The 21033-nt window shown below is 40.4% G+C and overlaps 1 protein-coding gene across 2 annotated transcripts; it reads left to right on the top strand.

The window, feature by feature from the left end:
* The first annotated feature begins 446 nt into the window (after nt 1-446).
* LOC110194337 (uncharacterized) lies at nt 447-15630 on the top strand. 2 transcript variants are annotated; one of them, XM_020966579.2, is made up of 4 exons: nt 447-527; nt 1221-1387; nt 2947-3076; nt 11472-15630. In XM_020966579.2, the coding sequence occupies exons 2-4, from the start codon at nt 1313-1315 to the stop codon at nt 13415-13417; spliced, it is 2151 nt and encodes a 716-aa protein (XP_020822238.1). In that variant the 5' UTR covers nt 447-527; nt 1221-1312; the 3' UTR covers nt 13418-15630. The 2 variants fall into 2 exon arrangements, with proteins under 2 accessions (XP_020822238.1, XP_020822239.1); XM_020966580.2 differs by lacking the exon at nt 447-527 and adding an exon at nt 627-1027.
* The last annotated feature ends 5403 nt before the right edge of the window (nt 15631-21033 follow it).

Raw genomic sequence — 21033 nt, 5'->3', positions numbered from 1 at the left:
CCTGACTCCAGGGCCAGTGCTCTATCCACTGCGCCACCTAGCTGCCCCCCGCTGAATAATTTTTTTTAAAATGAAATTGATCATATGTAAGGTAGCAAGCATTTTGTTACTGACTTCGTAATCTTTATTCGTGAGTCAGAGGTCTCTACAGTTGCAACACAAAGTTGCTAGAGCAAAGGTCAAAGAGGGGACGACCGCATGAGATACTGGGAAAATGCCCAAGTTTGGTGAAATGACTTGTGTTTTAACTGAGGCTCTGCTTCTACTATGTAACCCCGGGCTAGTCATTTAAAGCAATCTCCCGCTTTTCTCTTTGATTCGCTACTTAAACCAACGATACGCGGAGGCCTCCCAAATTCCCAGAGAGGCACCGGAAGTGCAGCTAGGAGATGGCCCCTTTCAGCAGTTGGAACACAAATAGTGACAAACCCCCCCCCCACCCTACACACACTTCCGGCCTATGTGCCTTTCTCGGTGCACGTGGGCTGTGTCCAGAATTACGGATTGAGTCCGCTTGCGGGGTCCAAGTAGGGAGGAAACTGTAGCCGCTGGGGGCGGGCCTGGGGGCGGATGCTGTGGTTGCAAGCCTCGGGGGCGGGAGTTGGGGGTGGCGGTGCCTTGGCCCTGGGGACCCCCGGAGCGCGAGGGAGAGGAGCCCCCGACCTGAGGGGGGAAGCTTTCCCGGGTCACTGCAGGCGGGAGCTGCGAGGGGGGAGCGGGAGAGGGCGGGGCACGAGACTTAAAGCCCTCGGAAGGCAGGGAGGAGCCTGCGGCTGAGAGGAGCGCTTCTGACCCGGCTCCTGGCCGGCGCGTTCCTCCTTGGAATGGAAACCTAAATCTGCCTCTCCAAATCAAGGATGGCTTTTCCTACGGGACCACACCCTCAAATTCCTAATTCCCTCCTCCGGCGTCCAGCCGGGGTCACCCTTAATCCGCCATCCCTGCCTTGGGCAGCTGTAGTTCTTTGGTCGTCCTGGCAAAGCGGGGTGCATACAGTTCTTAAGCCATGACTCCCTGGCAATTCGGGGTACGGTTCTTAAGTCCCTAAGGGGCAATTTGGGGTATCGGTCTTGAGCCTCTACTAAAAAGCCCTGTGCTTACCCTAATGGGGTTAATGAGGGGGGAGTTGTGGTGGTGGTGGTGGTTAGAGGAATGGAGACGTACGTGTGTGTCTGTGTGTCTGTGTGACACGGTTTTGTTGATACACTTATCTCTCTCAGATCTCTGGCACACTTGGAAACTCCAGGATAAGATAGTGGGGAGACTTCAGTTTGATTTCACAGCGCACAAACTCCAAGCCAGAGCAGGCTTGATGGCAGCAAATTCAAGGGAGGTGGCGGCCCTAGTTCCCCAAACCCTGGATCCCGAGAAGGAAGGAGTCCATCAGGTGTGGTCCTGGGTTAGCTGGTGTGGTATGGCTCTTGCTGTTTAAGCCATTTTTTTCTTTAGGGTTCTTCACCCCCTCTGCACCCTCCCTTTTCGGGGAATAAAAGCTCAGGTGGATAGGGAAAATGTTCATGGAGGATACGGGACTCCAAATGAAATCTAGCATCATAGGTGAATTTGTTGAGTGTATGTGCATGGGCTTGCGAGTATCAAATTTTAATTTATAAGGAAGTCCAAAAAATTATAATAGAGAGTGCACACCCTTTGTTAAGTGCCATGCTAAGAACTGGGGGGGGGGAGAATTATATTATTAATAATTTCTATTAATGAAACAAGACACAACACATGAAACAGATGCAGTATTTTACATAATCCTTTGCCAAATTGAGTAACACACAATAAAGGCCACCGGGAGAATGGAGAAAATATTGTGAACTGGTGTATGCTTCTTGGAGGAGGTGGATAGAGAATAAAAAGTAAAATATGGATAAGCACAATAACAGAAGCAGCTATAATCATGGTGATTTTGTTGTACAATGACTGTTAACAGGCCTCGAATGGAACTGAGGGTTCTGTTGAGTAATGATAAGGTGGCCTATATACAATGAAGCCAGATTTTTTTTTAGGGCCCCAAACTGAGGAGTTTAAACATTGTGTAAGTATTTTGGGAGCCGTTAAAAGTTTGTATCGAATGATGTGAAAGCAGTGGTAGAATATCCAGTGGATTAGGTATAGGAGGCAGGCAGCCTGGTTAGGATACAAAAAGGTAATCCAAGAATGAGATGATAAAGAACTGGACTAGAATGATGGCAGTAGAAATGGAAGAAGGAACATAGAGGAGAGAGCTTTGCTGAACAAAGCCCAGAGAATGAAGGAGATAAAGAGGTGAAATGAAAGTTGATTTCAAGGTATCAGTGCACCTTATGCTTTATGTATTGATCAGGAATCACTAAGTAGGACTGGGAATTTCAAGTTTTTTTCTTGCCCTTATGATAAGTAATTCATTTTTTTCTTCCATCATTCCAGACATTAATCAGTACCTGGTTAGAGAGGGTCTAGGGATTTTTATATTATTTCATCTTCCTGTTAGCCTTGGAAAACAGACCAAACTTCAGGTTCTTGATCCGGTCTTCAAAAAACAAATTCAACAAACAAATCAAGAATTCTGAAGGGAACCAGGAAGGAGATAATTCAGACATAATCCATGCTTTCAAGGAGTTCATGATCTACTGGAGATGAGAGACACATACAACATTAGGGTAAAATCTGTTGGATTGTAGGATTTAGAGCTGGAGAGTTCCTCAGGTCATCTTGTTCAACTCCATTGTTTTAGAGGTAAAATGGCTTGCTTAGGATCATAAAGGTAAAGAGTGGCCTAGCTGGGATTTGATCGCAGGCCTTCTGGTGACAAGTCCACCACATCCCAAGTACGTAAGATTATTATGAAAGTTCCAAGGGGGTAGAATATTTTGAATCCTGTTGATGTTTTTTAATTTTAAGCTTCCATAGTAAATGCCTACTGAACTCAACTTAATTTTGCTATAATGTAATTGTCCACAGGCCATGGATCTGGCACCTGGACAAGAGATTTTGATTCAGACAGAATGGGAGTCAAAGAGATTTCAGCTTCAGCCTGTGACAGATGAGTCTGAATGTGTGACCCTAGAGCCCCACCTGCTTCTACAGAATGGTAAGAAGTAGAACCTATTCTGTTGTTTTTTTTCCCTCCTGTCTGTGTCTCTTTATAGATAGGTTTTAGCCTAGATCACATAGCCTTTAGCATATATCTTACCTTGGTGTAAACAACATTGTAGTTGACATTAAGGCAATATTAACCTTTAACTTAAAATTTTTATAATACTAATTAGGAGTTATTTATCATTGTTCCTCATAACATATTTGTTTTGAGAAATAAGGTAATATTTGAGGTTTTATTTATTTTGGCTAAGGAGAGGCTGCCTGGGTAGTGAGTAGAGACCTGGCCTTTATAATGTTGCCTCTGATACATACTGGCTTTGTGACTTTGGGCAAAGCATTTAGTTTCTCAGTGTCCCAGGCAACTCTTGTAGACTATACATTTCAAAACATTTGCTGACATGTATTTGTAGAGAGAATTTCCTCACTGGCAGCTCCCTGTACTGGTGAAATCAAAGGTTTTGTGTAGGGTATGCATGCCTCCACCAAGGCCAACTAAACCATAAATTCTTGGGTGAAAGTTTACAATTTAAACTAAAATTAATGTTCTTACATGGTTTTAAATTCTGGATCATTCCACTCCACTTTCCAGCCAGTATGTTATTTAGAAATAATAGCTCACATTTATATAGCAGTTTAGAGTTTACAGATTGCTTTCTTCTCAAGAAAGCTGTGAAAAAAATAGTATTCTTTTTTTTACATATTAATTCATCAAGCATTTATTAAGTGGCTTGTGTGTGCAAGCATTGTGCTAGGTGATGGGGATACAAAGATACAATAAGTACACAGATTGATCAGTACAGGAGGAGAGAATTCTAACAATGTGGGGAATTGGGAAAGGCTTCATAGAGGAGGTGAGGCAGTGGGAGCTTAAAGTCCTGGAGAAGGGGTCAGGAAGATCAGGAAAAGGGCCTCAAATCCTGACGCTGAATTTTTTTCATCTGTATGACCATGGGTGAGTCACTTAGCATCTGAGTTTCAGTTTTCTAATCTATAAAATGGGGGTGATAACAGTGGTGTTTAGAGGCTCAGATGAAATCTTTGTAATGTGCTTTGCACACTTTAAAACACTGCATAAGTGTCAGTTATTGTTATTATTGAACAATGCTCAAGCTTCCTGAGAGGCAAAGAATAAGAAAGGGAAAGAGGACACGCATGTGGAATAGCCTGTGCAAAGCTGTAGAAGTAGGAGATGGACTTAGGAGCAAACTGGCAAATAGGCCAGTTTGTCTATAATGTAGCACGTGAGCAAGGGAATTATATGAAATATACGTATGAAAAGTTAGACTGGAGACAGATTGTGAAGAGCTTTGAATGCCAAACTGTTGTTTTATTCTAGAGGCAATAGAGAGCCATTGGAGATTCTTGAGCAGGGAATGATATGGTCATACTTGTGCTTTAAGAAGATGATTTTGGCAGCTCTGTGGAGGGTGGATTAGAAAGGGGAGAGGCTAGAGGTATAGAGACCAATAAGGAGGCTATTTCAGTAGTCCAGGCAAGAGGTGATGAAGGCCCAAAATGGATGGTAGCTTGGTGAGTGGAAAGGAGGAGATGGAAGTAAGAGATGTTGTGGAGTTAGAATCAACAAGATTTTACAGTTGATTAGCTATTGGAAGTGGGTAATCAGGATAGGAAAGAGTCAAAGATGACTCCTAGGTTTCAAACATGGGTGACTGGAAGGATGGTGGTGTTTTTCAACAAAAATAGAGCTTTGGAAGCAGGGAGAGTTTAGAGGGGGGAAGAAAACATGTTGGATTTGAGATACCCACAAGGCATCCAGATGGAGATGTCCAGAAGTTCATTGGTGGTGACTGGAGCTCATTCAGTTTTGAGGAAACATCTACATAGAGATAATAATTGGACCTTTGGGAATGGATGAGATTGCTGAGATGGTGTGATCGAGAGAAGTAGTCTCAGGATGGAACCTTGATGGGTAGGGATGCATCTAGTTGACAGCAAAATATCCTGAGGGCTAGTCATAGACAGGTAGGAAGAGAACTAGAAAAAGACCCTTGAAAGAAAGAGTATTTAGGAATGATCAAAAGGGTCAAAAGCTGCAGAGAAAACTAGTACCATTTCAATGAGACTTCTTGCCCTCCACTTCACAATGCTTAAGGATAAGGACAAAAAAAAAAGGAGAAAGACCAAAGGAAAAAGGAAAGAAATAAGCATTTATTAAATGCCTACCATTTGCCAAGAATTCTGCTAAATGTTATACAAATTTTATTGCATTTGATTCTCACCTCTCCCTGGGAGGTAGGTGCTATTGTTATCCCCATTTTACAGTTAAGAAAACTGAGGCAGACAGATTAAGTGACTTGCCCAGGGTCACACAGCTGCTAAGTGTCTATAGCTAGATTTGAACTCAGGTCTTCTCGACGTCAGGCCCAGTGCTCTATGGACTATGCCACTTAGCTGCCTGAAGACAAAGCAAAGGCCCTCAAACTTAGCAGTTAAAAGAGGTTGCTGGTAATTTTGGAGAAAACAGTTTCAGTCAAGTGGTAAGAGTCAGAAACCAGACTGAAAGGGATTGAGAAATGAGTGGCAACACTAATATAAAGGAAAACAATGGTGAAAGACTTCAGATCTGTGATCAATGCACTGACCAATCATGACTTCAGACAGCTGTCAGTGAAATTTACCTATTGCCTCTTACCAGAGAGGTGGTTGTATAGAGATGTGGAATAAAGCATATATCGATTGATTTATTTTGCTTAACTATTGTTTGCAAGGGAGGGATCTTCTGTTATTGGGAAGTATCATTGGGAAATAACAGAAAAAAGTAATTTTAGAGTAGGAAATAATACCTCAAGCAATATTGTCTTTAAATAGAAACCACTGTCTGTTTTGGATTGAATTGTTTTTCATCTTTGTAACCTCAGTGCTTGCACATAGTAGGCTCTTAATAATTGTTTTGGCATACACGAGTGAATTTTTAATGTGATAGGAAATGAGGTAATGGAGGCTGTGGTGGTGGTGGTGGTGGTAGTGTGTGTGTGTCTGTGTGTGTATGTCTGTCTGTCTCTGTCTGTCTGTCTCTATGTGGTATGGGTTCCAAGAGTGTAGCAGCTTAATTAAATGTCTGTGATATACCTTGCTATCCTGTTTTGATTAAATCCCTTTTAATGAAATGAAAACAGGTTTAGGAAGAGTGAGACAGAGAGTGATAGAAGGATAGGAAACTAACGTGAGAGTGGAATTCCAGTGTTCTGGATTGTGGAGGTAGATATCTCATGGGGGATGGTAAGATCAAAATTATGGTTAGTCTGTTTGGCTGTGGGTCAGAGTCATTGAGGTTGAAGAAATGGAAATTTAACAATAGAATGGGGATTCCAGAGGTAAACAGAAAGGAAGGGCAGAGCAGAATGAAGATCCTATCCAGGAGGATAGGATGGTGACAGGAGGGTGCCAAGGATGGAGATGAGAAAGAAAAAAGTGATAGTAGAAAATGAGGGTGTTTTTTCCATAGGCAGTTGGTGACTTTGAATCACTGCTGTTCATAGAGAAGGAAAATAGAGTTTGCTAGCCAGAGAACAGAGAAATTGTACTATTTGGGGGTCCCACCTTCAAGGGACCTGTGATGATAGAGTGGTGTCAGTTTTCTGTCAAGTACCAGGGAAGAAGGGGAAGTGAGGCCAGGCTTCCAAATCCATTCTGTTAAGTGGACCTCTAGCTGTTCATTTTCACTGGTTAAGTACTGGGGGCTCCTTGGGCAATGTTTGGCTCCTGGCCCTGCAGTGGTAGTTCAGGCTCAACTTCCTTGGGTTTCACTAGTGTGCTTACCTTGGGGTGCTGAGATTCTGAGAGGCTGAGGGATTAATCACACACCTAGTGATTCTCCTAGCTAGAAAACAAGCTTGTTTTAATATTAACGTAAGCAAATACAATAAGGTTTTAAAAATAAAAATATATGTAATGTAGTCCTGATGAAAAGGGAAGGTATTCTAGTAGTGTTTCAGAGAGGCAGGAATTGTAATGTTGATGAGGTACCAGTCTGCTCCCTGCAACCTGACTTCCTCAGTTTTCATTTGGGTCCCATGAAGATAGGTGCTACCCTGGGTTCTAGAGTATCCCATAGGTAGTGACTTTTAAAAAATATAATATGAGAGTTCCCACTGATAGGCTGTTGACTTTGCACAGTCCTCCTCTCACTTAAATCTAATTCACTTGCAAATCATGGTGTCACCTTTCTGATGCAGCAGTCCTCGTTGAGAATGAAAGACAAACAACCCTTCCGGATAGTATAAGCACAGACAGACATAGAAGATACTGCAGCTCCTCTGATTCTAGTCCCAAAGGATGGTCAATCAATCATATAACCAGGTCCTTAGATGTGACTGCATCTCTGTACTTTAGCTACCTTCATGCACAATATCTTTTAAAAAGGCAGCAGAATGGAATGGTCAGTTTTGTCTACAACACAGCGGCATTGTGCAGTGAATTCTGGGCTTTGAGTCAGGGAGAACTGGGTTTAAACCTGTGCTGTGAAATTTGCTACTTGTGTGACCCTGTACAAGTTACTCTTTGTGCCTGGGTAATTCCTTAGGACTTATACTAAGTCTTAAAACGGTTGCTCTCTGTTAAGTGGAAAGGTTCTCACACTGTTAGTTTCCTCTGCTGATGACATCCCTTCAGCAGCATTGTTTGCCCTAAAGACCTTGCCCACTGGAACCCTGGGAGAACTACAGTCAATTTCAGTCAATTGACCTTGCCCTGTGAATATTTCTTTTTTTTTTTCTTATGAATTCTGCATGTGTTTTTATATTTGACTGTAAATCTAAAAACAGTTAGTGTCCTAGGATGTGTCTGAAACCTGAAATTCCTTCTCTTCTTCCCCAGTTATCAGTTATCAAAGCCTACTGTCTTTAGCATTATATATTCTCTGATATCTGTTCTTTCCCCTCCCCTCATTCCTTAGTCTTCTTTACCACCCATCTACACTATTAAAATAGCTTTTTTTTTTTTTTGGTGAGGCAGTTGGGGTTAAGTGACTTGCCCGGAGTCACACAGCTTAGCAGTGAGTGTCTAAGGTCAGATTTGAACTCAGGTCCTCCTGACTCCAGGGCCTTGCTGTATTCACTGCACCTAGCTGCCCCTAAAATAACTTTTATTGTTGCGTTAAAAAGGTTTTGTTGATTCAGGTTTTGTTTTTTGATTTACACTCATTAAACCCTTGCTTGCAACAAGAATGGTTAAATAAAAACATCTAATACAAAGACAGTGTCCTACATTGCATACAATACAGGTATTGTACAATACATGCCCTACAGGTTCCTTATGTGTCTTGCCTTGAGGGAGGAGATATATTGCATTATCCCTATTCTAGGACCCTAACTGATTATTTTTGGACTTTTACCACAGTTATCTCCCCTTTAAACCTCCTCCCTCCATTAAATCCTTCCTTGTAACCCTGAAAGTTATTGTTCTGGAAGAGGACAATGTCATCAGAGAGGTGATGCCATGACTGCAAGTGAATTGGATTTAAGTGAGGGGGGCTGTGCAAAGTCACCAGCCTCACTTTCTCTTCCAGAGCCATCTGGGTCCAGTGGCCAGATATAGATCTGGACGACAGGAATGGCCTTGGATGCAGTGGGAGACCTTGGCCTTTTTAAGCTAAGGTCTTTAACAGGGCTCACTTTGACTGGGGTGAGTAGTAAGGCTGGGTAGTAAAAGTAACAAAGAAAAGCATCTAAGCAAAGCCATAATGACTTCATCTGACTGTATGTACTGCATCCCATATCTGTAGTCCCAAGTTGTTTATTGGAAGCAGGGAAGTGTTGCCTTTTCCTTTCTCTGAGGACTGATACTGTTCTTTAAAATTCATCAGTGTTTGACTGCTTTGGAGGGTCATCATGTACTTTTTTGTCATCACTGTGTCTCTTTGGTTCTGCTCTCTTCACTTTGTCCCATTACTTCATACAAGTCTTCCTGTAATTCTGGACTTTTTTTATTTCTCATTGCACAATTTACCACATATTCATGTACCACAATTTGTTAAGCCATTTCCCAGGTGATGGATACCTGTTTTGTTTCCAGGTTTAACTTTATAGTAGCTTTTATAGCGCTTTGTAGTAGTGCTATTATGAATGCTGTGTGTGTGGTTTGTGGATATGAGTATGTGTGTGTGGGTGTGCATGTATGTGTGTATGGTTTAGGTATAAACATATACACATAAACAAGGAAGACCTTTCTGTCATTTGACTGGGGGTTTATGCCTCATAATGAGATAAGTTGGTAGGAATGAGGAGATTTTGACTTTTGGGCATAATTTAATATTGATTTATAGAATTTGCAGAATCAGTTGGACCATTTGCTGTGGAAGTCTCTTGCATCAGAATCCAAAATGCTGGGGTTTCTCATGTGTGCTTTGCTGTACATGTTTTGCTCTACAGTGCTGGGGCTAGTGGTTTATCATATTTTAAAAATGCTTTGAATCATGAAATGAGGAGAGAGGGAGATGTCAGGTAAATACTATTCGTCTTCCTCCACCCCCCCCTTTTTCCTTGACTTTTCTAAATATGTATATGTTTAACTTCAGTGGAATTTTTGGAGGTTTAAGTGGGTTTTGGGGGGATGGGTAATTCATGTTTTTGATATAGGGTTTGAAGTACAAGTGATGAGTCATAGCTCAGCTGAGCTTTTTTCTCTCCTGTCCTACTTAGCATACAAATTGCTTCTGATCAGATACTGCCAGTACAAAGGAGAACTCCTAAACTACTAGATCGGTATCTACCAGTAGATTTTGACATCTTACCTGGATGATTTCCAAGCCAGTTGTCTATGTCATATTTCTCTCTCTCAGGCTTCTAAAATTCTCAATGGGGAATGGAAGATATTAAGATTTAGGCTTTCTTTCAACCAGTTCATTTATTAGAACAGTTTCCCACTAGTTCATTTATTTGTACCTCAAAATGTTGTCTTTTCACTTTCATTTTTATGTGATTTCTAAATTCTTTGCATTTTACCTTCTTTCTCACATTTTTAGTTTCTTTTATGATATTTTCGATGTACTGTCATTGATCTCTTCCACCTTTGCTCCTCCATAACACTCCCTTATCCCCCTTCCCTGTTGGAACTGTGAAAGAATACTAGACGGTCCAGTGCTTGGATTGTAGATGGAGAAGTAGGCCTAGTTTTAGTGAACTGAGTAAGGAGGGAGAGGAAGGAATAATTTTAGTCATTGCCAGCTGATCAGAGACATTTAAGTATTGCAGCTACATACAGGTTGGCAGTCATAAGCATATGGAGTAAATAGAGTAGAGCTTTGTCCAGTTGAGGAAGTTTTAACAATATCATAATCCGTCTACATGAATTCAGCATATTCCTGGACTACAGCCTTTCCCCTACTATTCCTAGAAGTGTTTATCTTCTCTTTCTAGTGTCCCTTTGCTTATGCCCCAATTCAAACTAAATTTTTTCTAACATTTTCAGGTCCATGAGGAAGCAGGAGCTCTCATCTGGTTCTTTAGCTCTTACTACCAGTTTTGTTCTGAGTTTCTGAGCAGCAGGTCTAACTTTGTCCCCAACTCCTAGAGAAGTGTTTCAACTAACTCACTTTCCCCTTTTACTCACTATTCTCTGCTACCCATCAAGATGCTTGGGGTTCCTTTATCTTTTGTTGAATTGGAACACAGCATATTCCTTAGACTCAGATAGATTACCATTACCATCCTTTGTCCTCAGGTATTCTTCTACCTGAAACAAAGATCTATACAGGAAGGCATATTTATTATATTATTCAGTTCTGGCACCATATTTTAGGGAGAATGTTGGCAAGCTGTCCAGAGGAAGCCAACCAGGTTGGTGAAGACTGGAGATGAGTTGAAGAAACTTGGGGTGTTTAGCCTGGAGAAGAGGTAGGGGAGTATAGCTGTCTTTAATCTTGACTCTGCCACTTTTTCCCTGTATAGTTTTGGGAAAGGCATTTAATATCTCTGGACCTTAGTTTCTTCTTCTATAAAATAATGAGGGTGGGCTAGATGACCTCTAAAGACCTTCTAATTATACATCTATTATTTTGTATTTGATAGAGCCAGTGGTAGCATGGAAAAGTAGATTGGGAAGGTGGTGTGGGAAGTTCTATAGGGATCTTGAAGAAATTTTGGATGATGGGTGTGATTATAGCTACTTTAAGTAGCCTTGTTTATATGTGGCTGCTATGAAGGTGAAAGCTATGACTTCTGTGACCACTGATGGACAAACTAATATATTGAAGTAGAACTGGATCAAGGTTAAGATTGAAAAGACATCTTTGGCTATCCATACAAATTATGAATTGGTTTGGGTCCTATTCACATTTATATGTGAATTGTACTCTTGATCCTTCTTTAGTTTCCTTCACTTTAGCACAAGAATTAGGTGACATTTGCATTTTCTGTTTATTATGTCAGGTGGTGAGACCAGGACCACATATGAAGAGACAACTTTGAAGCAGGAAATTTTAGATAATAATTATCAATTATTACACACAGAAGAACAATCACCCTTATTTAATGAATATGGGAATTCTTTCAGTCAGAACTCAGCCATAGTTGGACTTAAAGTATTCCAAACTAAAGAAGAAGCTTATGATTGTCAGAAGTGTGGAGAAAGCTTTATTTCTATGACACATCTTACTCAACACCAGAACCTTCACACTGGACCAGGTCGCTATGAATGTTATGAATGTGGGAAAAGGTTTAACCGGAGTTATGATCTGATTCGACATCAAGTTATTCATACTGGAGAGAGACCATTTTCCTGTAATGAATGTGGGAAAACCTTTAAGCGAAAATCAACACTTATTGAACACCAGAATATTCATACTGGAGAGAAACCTTATAGATGTAACAAATGTGGAAGAGCCTTCCGACAGAACACTGGCCTAATTGAACATCAGAAGATTCACACCATTGAGAAACCCTACAAATGTAATGAATGTGAAAAGGCTTTCAGTAATAGTTCAAGCCTTCTTCAGCATCAGATTGCACATACTGGAGAAAAGCCCTACAAATGTGATGAATGTGGAAAAGCTTTCATAAATAGCTCAAGTCTCCTTCGACATCATAACATTCACAAAGGAGGAAAACTCTATAAATGTGAGGAATGTGGGAAAACTTTGAGTAACAGTTTGAGCTTTTTTCAGCATTTGAAAATTCATACTGGAGAGAAACCATATAAATGTAATGATTGTGGGAAAGGTTTTATATGTAATTCATACCTTGTTGAACATAAAAGAATTCATACTGGAGAGAGACCATATGTGTGTAAAGAATGTGGGAAAGCTTTCAGGAGGTCCTGGAACCTTACTGAGCATCAGAGAAGTCATAACTCAGAGAAATCCTATAGGTGTAATGAGTGTGGAAAAGCTTTCAAGAATAGCTCTAGTCTTTTTCATCATCAAAGAATCCATAGTGGAGGGAAACCTTTTGACTGTAATGAATGTGGTATGACTTTCAGGCGCAAATCACGCCTTATTGACCATCAAAGAATTCATACTGGAGAAAAACCATATGAATGTGACAAATGTATGAAGAGTTTTAGTCACCGTTCACAACTTCTTGAACACATGAGAACTCACACTGGGGAAAAGCACTATGAATGTAATCAGTGTGGAAAATCCTTTACTAGAAATTCAGGCCTTTTACGTCACCAGAAAATACACACTGGAGAAAAACCATATGAATGTAATCAGTGTGGGAAAGCATTTAGCAATAGCTCATGCCTCATTGAGCATGAGAGAATACATACTACAGAGAAACCTTACAAATGTAATGAATGTGGGAAAGCTTTCTGTAAGAAATCATACCTCACTGGACATCAGGTAATTCACTCTAAAGAGAAACCCTACAAATGTAATGAATGTGGGAAATCGTACAGTCGACGTTTCCGTCTTGTTGAACATCAGAGAATTCATACTGGAGAGAAACCCTATGAATGTAGTGAATGTGGGAAAGCTTTTAGTCGAAGTGCACTTTTTATTAAACATCAGATAATTCATACCAAAGAGAAACCCTATATATGTGATCAATGTGGCAAAGCATTTAGTCTGAGAAAACATCTTGTTCAACATCAGAGAATCCATACTGAAGAGAAACCTTTCAAATGCAATGAATGTGGGAAGGCCTTCAGGCACAAGTCAACATTTCATGACCATCAGAAAACACACACTGGAGATAAACCCTGTAAATGTAATGAATGTGGGAAATCTTTCAATCGGATCTTTCACCTTATTGAACATCAACGAACTCATACTAAAGAAAAACCTTATGAGTGTAATGAATGTGGGAAATCTTTTAGTCGAAGCTCAGTCTTTATTAAGCACCAGAAAATTCATACTAAAGAGAAACTAGATTAACGTAATTAATATGGGAAAGCTTTTAGTTTAATACCATACTTTGTTGAATATTGAAGAATTTCTACCTGGAAAAAAAAATGAATGTGGAGAAAGCCTTCAATAGGAGCTCACGTGATTTACGTGATACGAAACAGTTATTTTAAGAAATGGAAATTTCAGTCCTGTCTCAAGCAATATTTCATATTAAAAAAGGTATTGATTGGATAGTGTCACTCATCTCCATAGACTCAAAGATAGGGAACTGTATCCTTAAAGGTCAGTCCCTCGTTGCTTCTTGTCTAAACTATTGTGGTGGCTTTTAATTGGGCTTCCTGCTTCTAGTCTCTCTTCTCTTTCAAATCTGACCTCAACATTTCTGCCAGATTGATATTCCTAAAATACATATCTGACTATTTCATTCTTCTATTCAAAAATCTTCCCTATTGCCTGTAGAATAAAATAGAAAATTATTTGCTCAGCATTTAAAGTCCAACATAATCTGACTAGTCTTTCTAGTCTTATTTCAAATTACTCCCCTCACGTACTCTCTGTTACTGTCAAGCCAGCTACTGGCTGCTTCTTATGCATGACATTTTGTCTCTTTCCTTGCCTTTTTGCAGGTCCCCTAAATCCCTACCATGATTCCTCTTCATCTCTTGCCTCTTAGATTTTCTAGTTTCCTTCAAGGCTCAATTTAGGTTCTTTAGAAGACAAGGCCTTTTCTATTCTCCCCCAGTTAGTGTTCTCTCCCTCTTGAAATTGGTTGGTATTTACTTTGTTTATAAATTGTATTTACTGTCTTTGTATGTGTCATCACTCCCAGAACAATGTAAGTTCCTTGAGGGCTGAAACTGTTTTATTTTTCTGTTTGTTTCCCTAGTGCCTGGCATATTTTGCACATACTAGGCACTTGATGAATATTTGTTGAATTGAATTGAATTGGGCCAACTGTAAGCTTTGTCAGTGAAGGAAAAAGTATACTCAAATTAGAAGTAAGCTGTAGAGTAGGCTATCCTTCCTGGAAAGCATTTTACTCCATTGTTTTTTTTATGCCAAGTAGTCTGAAGTTATTTAATAGAAGTTATTATATTAATGTAGGATAGTGGAAGTAATGGTACTTGGAGTAGTATATAGCTTAATAAAAAAACTGTCATACAAGAGATACTGCCTCAGTATCTTTGAAGAGAACAGTTGTCAAAAAAGCAGATAGAATTCAAGGAGAGGAAATAGAGATTGAATATCAAGCCAGGTTTGGTTTTTTGGGTTTTTTTTGATGCTGAATGATGTAGGAATTTTCCACCATTTGTTAGTTATTCTCCTCCCCTTGTCAGGAGGGTTTCTTCACTGTACAAAGGAAATAACTCCAAAGAAAAGTAGGACTGACATAAGATCTCAAATTGTAATGTCACCAGTGACTCTTTCCTAGGTCTGTGGAGCAAGAACACAAACCTATGGATGGGTACCCCCTTTTCAAGAAGAATCAGCAAATGCTTCTGGGACTGTTGAGAGTAAGGAGAGTCCAATACTTTTCACACAGTTCTGAATGTTCACAGTGGAAAGAGATGAGGATGAAGGGAAATCATAAGTATTGGCTTCCATCCCGGTTTTTGTTAATAATTTTTCTCTATGACCTCTAAGCCAGAAACATAAATACTAACCAAAGAGCAGGCAAGAAGATCCCTATTTAGAAGTGATATAAGTGGCACCCTGGGATTCAGTAGCTCCAACTTCCTGCCCACTTTTTCATAGAATCTTAGAGCTCTAAAAGGAATCTAATGTGGCCCCTTCATTTTACAGATGAGAAAACTGGGATCCACAGAGGGGAAGTGACTCACCTTTGGAGGCTGTTAGAGTACCAGGTCATATGTAGGGTGAAAGTTACACAAACATCTAGCCTTTGCCGACCGTCTTTGGTTTATTTTTGAACGGGGAACTGGGATTCAAAAGACTACAGATATGAACAGTAGGTCAAAATAAATCTAATAGGGTGAAGTATAGTAGGGGCAAATGTAAAATCTTTCACTTGGGTTGAAAAATTCAACCACCAAGGAATAGATTATGCATTCTTAGAAAAGTGCATGTAAAAAAAGACCCTCAACATGGAGAGTACTATCTGTGCACCTTTTGATGGACTGCAAAATCAATATGAATGAACAATATAACAGACAAAAAAGCTAATGTAATCTTAATAAGTGTATGGCATTCACATAATAAAAGTATGGCATCTAGAATGAGGAAGTTATTTATTATACTGTTCTCTTCACTGGTTAGACTCTACCATATTCATTTCTGGTTGCCAGAGTTTGGGAAGGGTGTTGGAAAACAAGTTCATATAGAGAAATATGATCTAGATGGTGAGAGTTCTGGAAAACATGCCATATGATGATCATTTCAAGAAACTGGGAGTGTTTATCATGGAGAAAATACTAAGGATAGGGGTTCTTAATCTTTTATGTGTTGTGGACCCCTTTGGCAATCTGGTGAAGTCTATGGATCCTTTGGAATAATATTTTAAAAATTATAAAATACGTATGATTACAGTGGAAACCAATTATATTGAAATAGATATAAACATTAAAAGACAAACCAAAATCTCACAGACCCCCAACTTAAGTGTAGGATACTAATCTTCAAATACTTAAATGGCCATTACATAGAAGAGGGTTAGGATGAGGGTTGCACTTGGCCTCACGTTCCGCAACAGGTCCAATTGGTGATAAGTAACAGAGCCAGATTTTGGTTCGATATAAGGAAAAACTTAATCAAAAATATAGTTATCCAAAAGTTGGAATGAGCTGCCTCAAGAGATAGCTCTACATCTCTAGAGGTCTTTGAGGAATGACCACTTTTTGGGAATTCTATATAGGATAGTTCTGCTTCACATATGAATAGGATTTTATTACTTCTGAAGTACTTTCCAGATCAGATTTTATTATCCCATTACCTAGAAGATGAAGTCTAAACTCCTCAGCCAGGCTTTATTGTATATTTGAAAATTTGGCTGTATTGTCCTTTTGTGGGCTTAACTCATGTGAGGCATTTCTAGCTTTTTATTCAAGGCATGTTGATCTACTTTATCACATCTGAACATATGTTTTGCTTTTCTTGTTTTCATGTACTTGCTTTATACCTTCTTTCCCTTCAATGCCTTTATTCTGTCTTAGTCAAATCTTACCTCTCTTCTCTATCATGAAACTTTCTTAGCCCACACTGATTGTTTCCTTATAAGAATTCGTTTGACATTGATGTACTGTGAGAACCCTAGTTCCCACTTATCCTTCTTGGTCGTCTTAAATTGAGCCCTCTGGAACTTAAGTCCTCTTGTTAAACTTTCCTTTGTCTTAGACCTCTTCTTCCTTTCTTCTATCTTTTAGTAGTAGTAAAAGTCTGGCTTTCCCTAGAAGACATTGAATCACCCATCAAGTACTAGGGGCATCTCTTATAGCCTCCAACACACTGGACCAGAATCTTGGTCCATCTTATTCCTTATTACCACTTCGAGACCTTTTCTCTTTCATTATCACTCAGTAACCATTTCTCTTTTGAAGTGGACTCCATCCGTGTATAGCATCCTATCCAAATCTTGGTTGTAGTTAATCCCCTTCTTTCTGAAGAAGTTCTGTACCTTAAAATCTTCTACTCTTCTGTAACCTTCACTCTCAGATTTGGGAAACTTCGGCAAGTAGACATCCTCAAAAACACCCAGCCTGCTAAATTTTATCAACCTGAATTCCCATGATCTACAACTTTGTTCCATCCCAGCTATACACAGGGGATAACTGATGAGGTCTAAAGGTTTAGGGGTGCCGGAACCCTGAGATCCTGATGTTATACCGAGAAATTAGCGAGTTGACCACCCAGACTAATTTTAAATTGTGGACTTTATTATATTAGCGCACGGCTGCCAGGAATATTCACATCCAAATCAAGCAGCCCCCATCAGGGGTCGAGCCAGGGTTTATATAGGGAGTATACAGGACAGGGAGGGGGATGGATCCTAGAAGTCAGGCAAGAGAAAGAGTTTTTTTTTTTTGAGCTGGTCAAGGACACCCCTCTCCCTATCTAGATATGATAATGCTCTGCAAACTTTCGCATAATGGAGGCTTCCAGAGATATGACTGAGGGCTGTGGCCTGAGCAACCAGATAAGGGTCTGGCTAAGGAGTTTGGAGGTTTCCAGAGATATGATCTGAGGGCTGTGGCCTGAGCAACCAGATAAGGGTCTTGCTAAGGAATTTGGAGTTTTCCATGGCCTAAAGGGTTCTACTACCTAAATGGTAAAATAATGTTCTGCATTACACTGACAAGTGGCGAGTCCTGTCCGAAAGAATTCTACCCAAATCTTGGTTCAGCCAGAGAAAGAGTTTATTAGAAATAAATCATACAGGCCAGACTCTTAAGGAATCTGAACATTAGTGACGCCCATGAAGACCAACCAGCAAGAGGAAATCTCAGGATTTAAATGAGGGCTAGGGTGGCTCTTATATACATTCAAATAATTTTGAGTGTTTGGAAGAGGGGCTGGGAGAAAGATCCAGAAGCTGGGGTGAGTTTAGTGAGAATTCCAATTGAAATGTCTGGGAATAGACAATGGGAATAGATAATGAAGCTGGGGTGAGTCAAGAATTCAGTGTTTGGGAGGTTGAACAGACAATAGGAATAGATAATGAAGGGAACTGGAAGGAAGAGGTTTGAATGGGGTCTGGATAAGATCAAAGGTGGGAAATATACTAGAGCTTCATTAGGTTTTCAAAGGGAGATAGGGAGAGTCTACAAGGAAAAGTGGAATATTGCCTCAGGTAACTGTTTGAGACCAGAGTGAAGTTAAGAGTTTTCTGGGGCCTGTAGACAAATGGGACCCAGATTGTTTTTGGGGCAAGGGGCAAAGGTCCATACCCTTGATCTCACCATTCCAACAAATTTTTTTATCTCTGCAATCCAGAACTATGGAATTCCTCTCAAATTTCAACCTTCTAGGCCAAGGGTGGGAGCCTTCGGCCTCAAGGCCACATGTAGCCCTCTAGATCCTTTGGTGCAGCCTTTTGACTGAGTCACAAGTTTTACAGAACAAATACTTTTAAGGAGATTTGTTCTTTGAAGTTTAGATTCAGTCCAAGGGCTGTACTTGGGGACCTAGAGGGCCACATGTGGCCTTGAGGCAGCAGGTTTCCCACCCCTGTTCTAGGTTTTGATTTCTTCTTATACTCCTAAATCTATGCTTCATCCTCACTGAAACTTCCAGCTTCTATACTTCGAAGCTTTCCTACTCTGACATCCCTGCTCTCAACTCTGTCCTTTTGCAACCCTCCAGATAACTAGCATGTCTAGTATTGTAATGCAGAACATTATTTTACCATTTAGGTAGTAGAACCCTTTAGGCCATGGAAAACTCCAAATTCCTTTGCAAGACCCTTATCTGGCTGCTCAGGCTCCAGCCCTCAGATCATATCTCTGGAAACCTCCAAATTCCTTAGCAAGACCCTTATCTAGCTGCTTAGGCCACAGCCCTCAGATCATATCTCTGGAAGCCTCCATTGTGAGAAAGTTTGCAGAGCATTATCATATCTACACAGAGGGAGAAGGGTGTCCTTGACCAGCTCCCCAAAAAACCTCTTCCTCTTGCCAGACTTCAAAGATCCATCCCCCTCCCTGTCCTGTATACTCCCTATATAAACCCTAGCTCGACCCCTGATGGGTGCTGCTTGATTTGGATGTGAATATCCCGGGCAGCCGCGCACTAATAAAGTCCACAATTTAAAATTAGCTTGGGTGGTCAACTCGCTCATTTCTTGGTATAACAGTATATGTTCAAACAACATAGAATGTTTTCTTTTTGCTCCTTTTGCTGTTGATATTTTGCTAACCACCACTTTGGGTTATTCTCACTATCTTCATTTTCCACTTCTATTCAGATATAGCTTAACACTGAGTAGTACATAACTGAAGTCATTGAACACAAGTCACATCGCTGTACTGAGTTCACTACAAATGTGTCTGATCCCACCTGAACCTCTCATACTGCATGGTTGTCCTTTCATGCTTCCTGATTGAAAATCACACCACAAATGTTTCAGACCCTCTTCTTTCCTCAAGCCTTCTACACCAGCTCTTGCTTTCTGTCAGTATAGGACTTTGCTACTACTCCTGAGAAAGTCACCAGTTTCTCTTTTCTCCTCTATTCTGTACCTTCAGTCTACTATATGGCACCCACCATTCTTTTCCTTTGCTTCAGTCCCTGATGAAGGGGTGCAATTCTTTTTCTTTCCCAGGCCAGTTACTCTACTTGTACTTGACTTCCATGCCCTCCCATCTCCTCTGGGAGCTTGTGCCTTCCATCATCACCCTCCCCCTGTCCTATCCCAACTATCTTTCCTTTTCAGTCTGTCACAGAATTTGAGGTTTGGAAAGGGTCCCAGCAGTTGTTTAGTCCACCCCCTTATGAAAGGAATTTCATAATTGACAAGTGGCCATCCAGTCTTTGCTCGAAGACCTCAAAGGAAGGGGAACCCATCACCTCTCCTGGTGGCCCATTCCACTTCTGGACTGCTAGTTGTAAGGAAATTATTTCTGACATCAAGCTTAAATTTGCCTCTTTGCAACTTCTACCTGTTGTAGAAATGTACTGACTTCATTCCCTTCTACCTACCAATATGCCCAGGTCCACTCTGTCCTTAAAAACCCTTAAGATATGGTCCTTTACCTTTCCTTCCTTTCATGTCCAAACTCCTAATAAAGGCCATTTAAGTTTGTTATCTTTACTTCTTCATATCTATCACTTCTCAACACTTTGCAATATCTATTTCCAACAAAGGTTACTGATAATCTCTCTCCCTTTTTTGGGGGGGGCTAGGCAGTGGGGTGAAGTGATTTGCCCAGGGTCACACAGCTAATAAGTGTGATATGTCTGAGACCAGATTTGAACTCAGGTCCTCCTGCATCCAGGGCCAGTGCTCTATTCACTGCACCACCTAGCTGCTTGACTAATGATCTCTTAACTGGTGAATACTATATCTTTTTTCATTCAACCTTGAACCTCCGCAGCTTTTCACACTACTGACCACACCCTCCAGTGTATTTTCTCCACCCTTGGCTTTCATGACATTACTCTTGGTTCTCTTACTTTCTGACTACATTTCAGGCTTTTTTTTTTTTTGGATCATCATTCATTTGCTGGGTACTCATTAAGCCCATCTTCTCCTTTTCTCTCTCCACACCCTTTCTCAATGATATCAGAACTGTGAGGAGGAATATTATGGTATTTACAGTTGATTCTTATCTCTTCTGGTAGTTATGTTTTATAAAGTCACTGTGAATTCTGAATTAGTGAAGACTGAACAGTTGCTCCAAGGGAAGATAGAGGGTTAGGTTCCTGTGAGCCACTAGTCACATTTATTTTAACACTTTCTGGAGCAACCTCATGTATAGCTCCAAATTGGTGAATTTCCTCTTCTTTTTTCTGGATGTACTATATTGTTGCTTCACTAACATTGACCTCAAAGCCAATAGTATTGAGGTCAGAATTGGGAGAGTGGTTTGAGTGTGAAAGAATTCACTTAGATATTCTCTTTTAGCCATTGGGAGTTTATTAACATGAAAGCACATGGACCTTTACTGTAGCAATGGGTCTGAGTAAAAGGT

The sequence above is a fragment of the Phascolarctos cinereus genome, unplaced genomic scaffold (assembly GCF_003287225.1).
Source record: "Phascolarctos cinereus isolate Bilbo 61053 unplaced genomic scaffold, phaCin_HiC Scaffold_5;HRSCAF=322, whole genome shotgun sequence".
In the NCBI taxonomy this organism is placed as follows: Eukaryota; Metazoa; Chordata; class Mammalia; order Diprotodontia; family Phascolarctidae; genus Phascolarctos; species Phascolarctos cinereus.
Note: the sequence above shows the minus strand (reverse complement) of the source record. Positions and strands in the feature narration are given on the sequence as shown.

Coding starts and splice junctions, on each gene's coding strand:
- LOC110194337 (XM_020966579.2), top strand. CDS start 1,313: ATGGCAGCAAATTCAAGGGAGGTGGCGGCCCTAGTTCCCCAAACCCTG. Junction 1,388..2,946: donor AGAAGGAAGGAGTCCATCAG/GTGTGGTCCTGG, acceptor AATTGTCCACAG/GCCATGGATCTGGCACCTGG. Junction 3,077..11,471: donor CCACCTGCTTCTACAGAATG/GTAAGAAGTAGA, acceptor TTATTATGTCAG/GTGGTGAGACCAGGACCACA.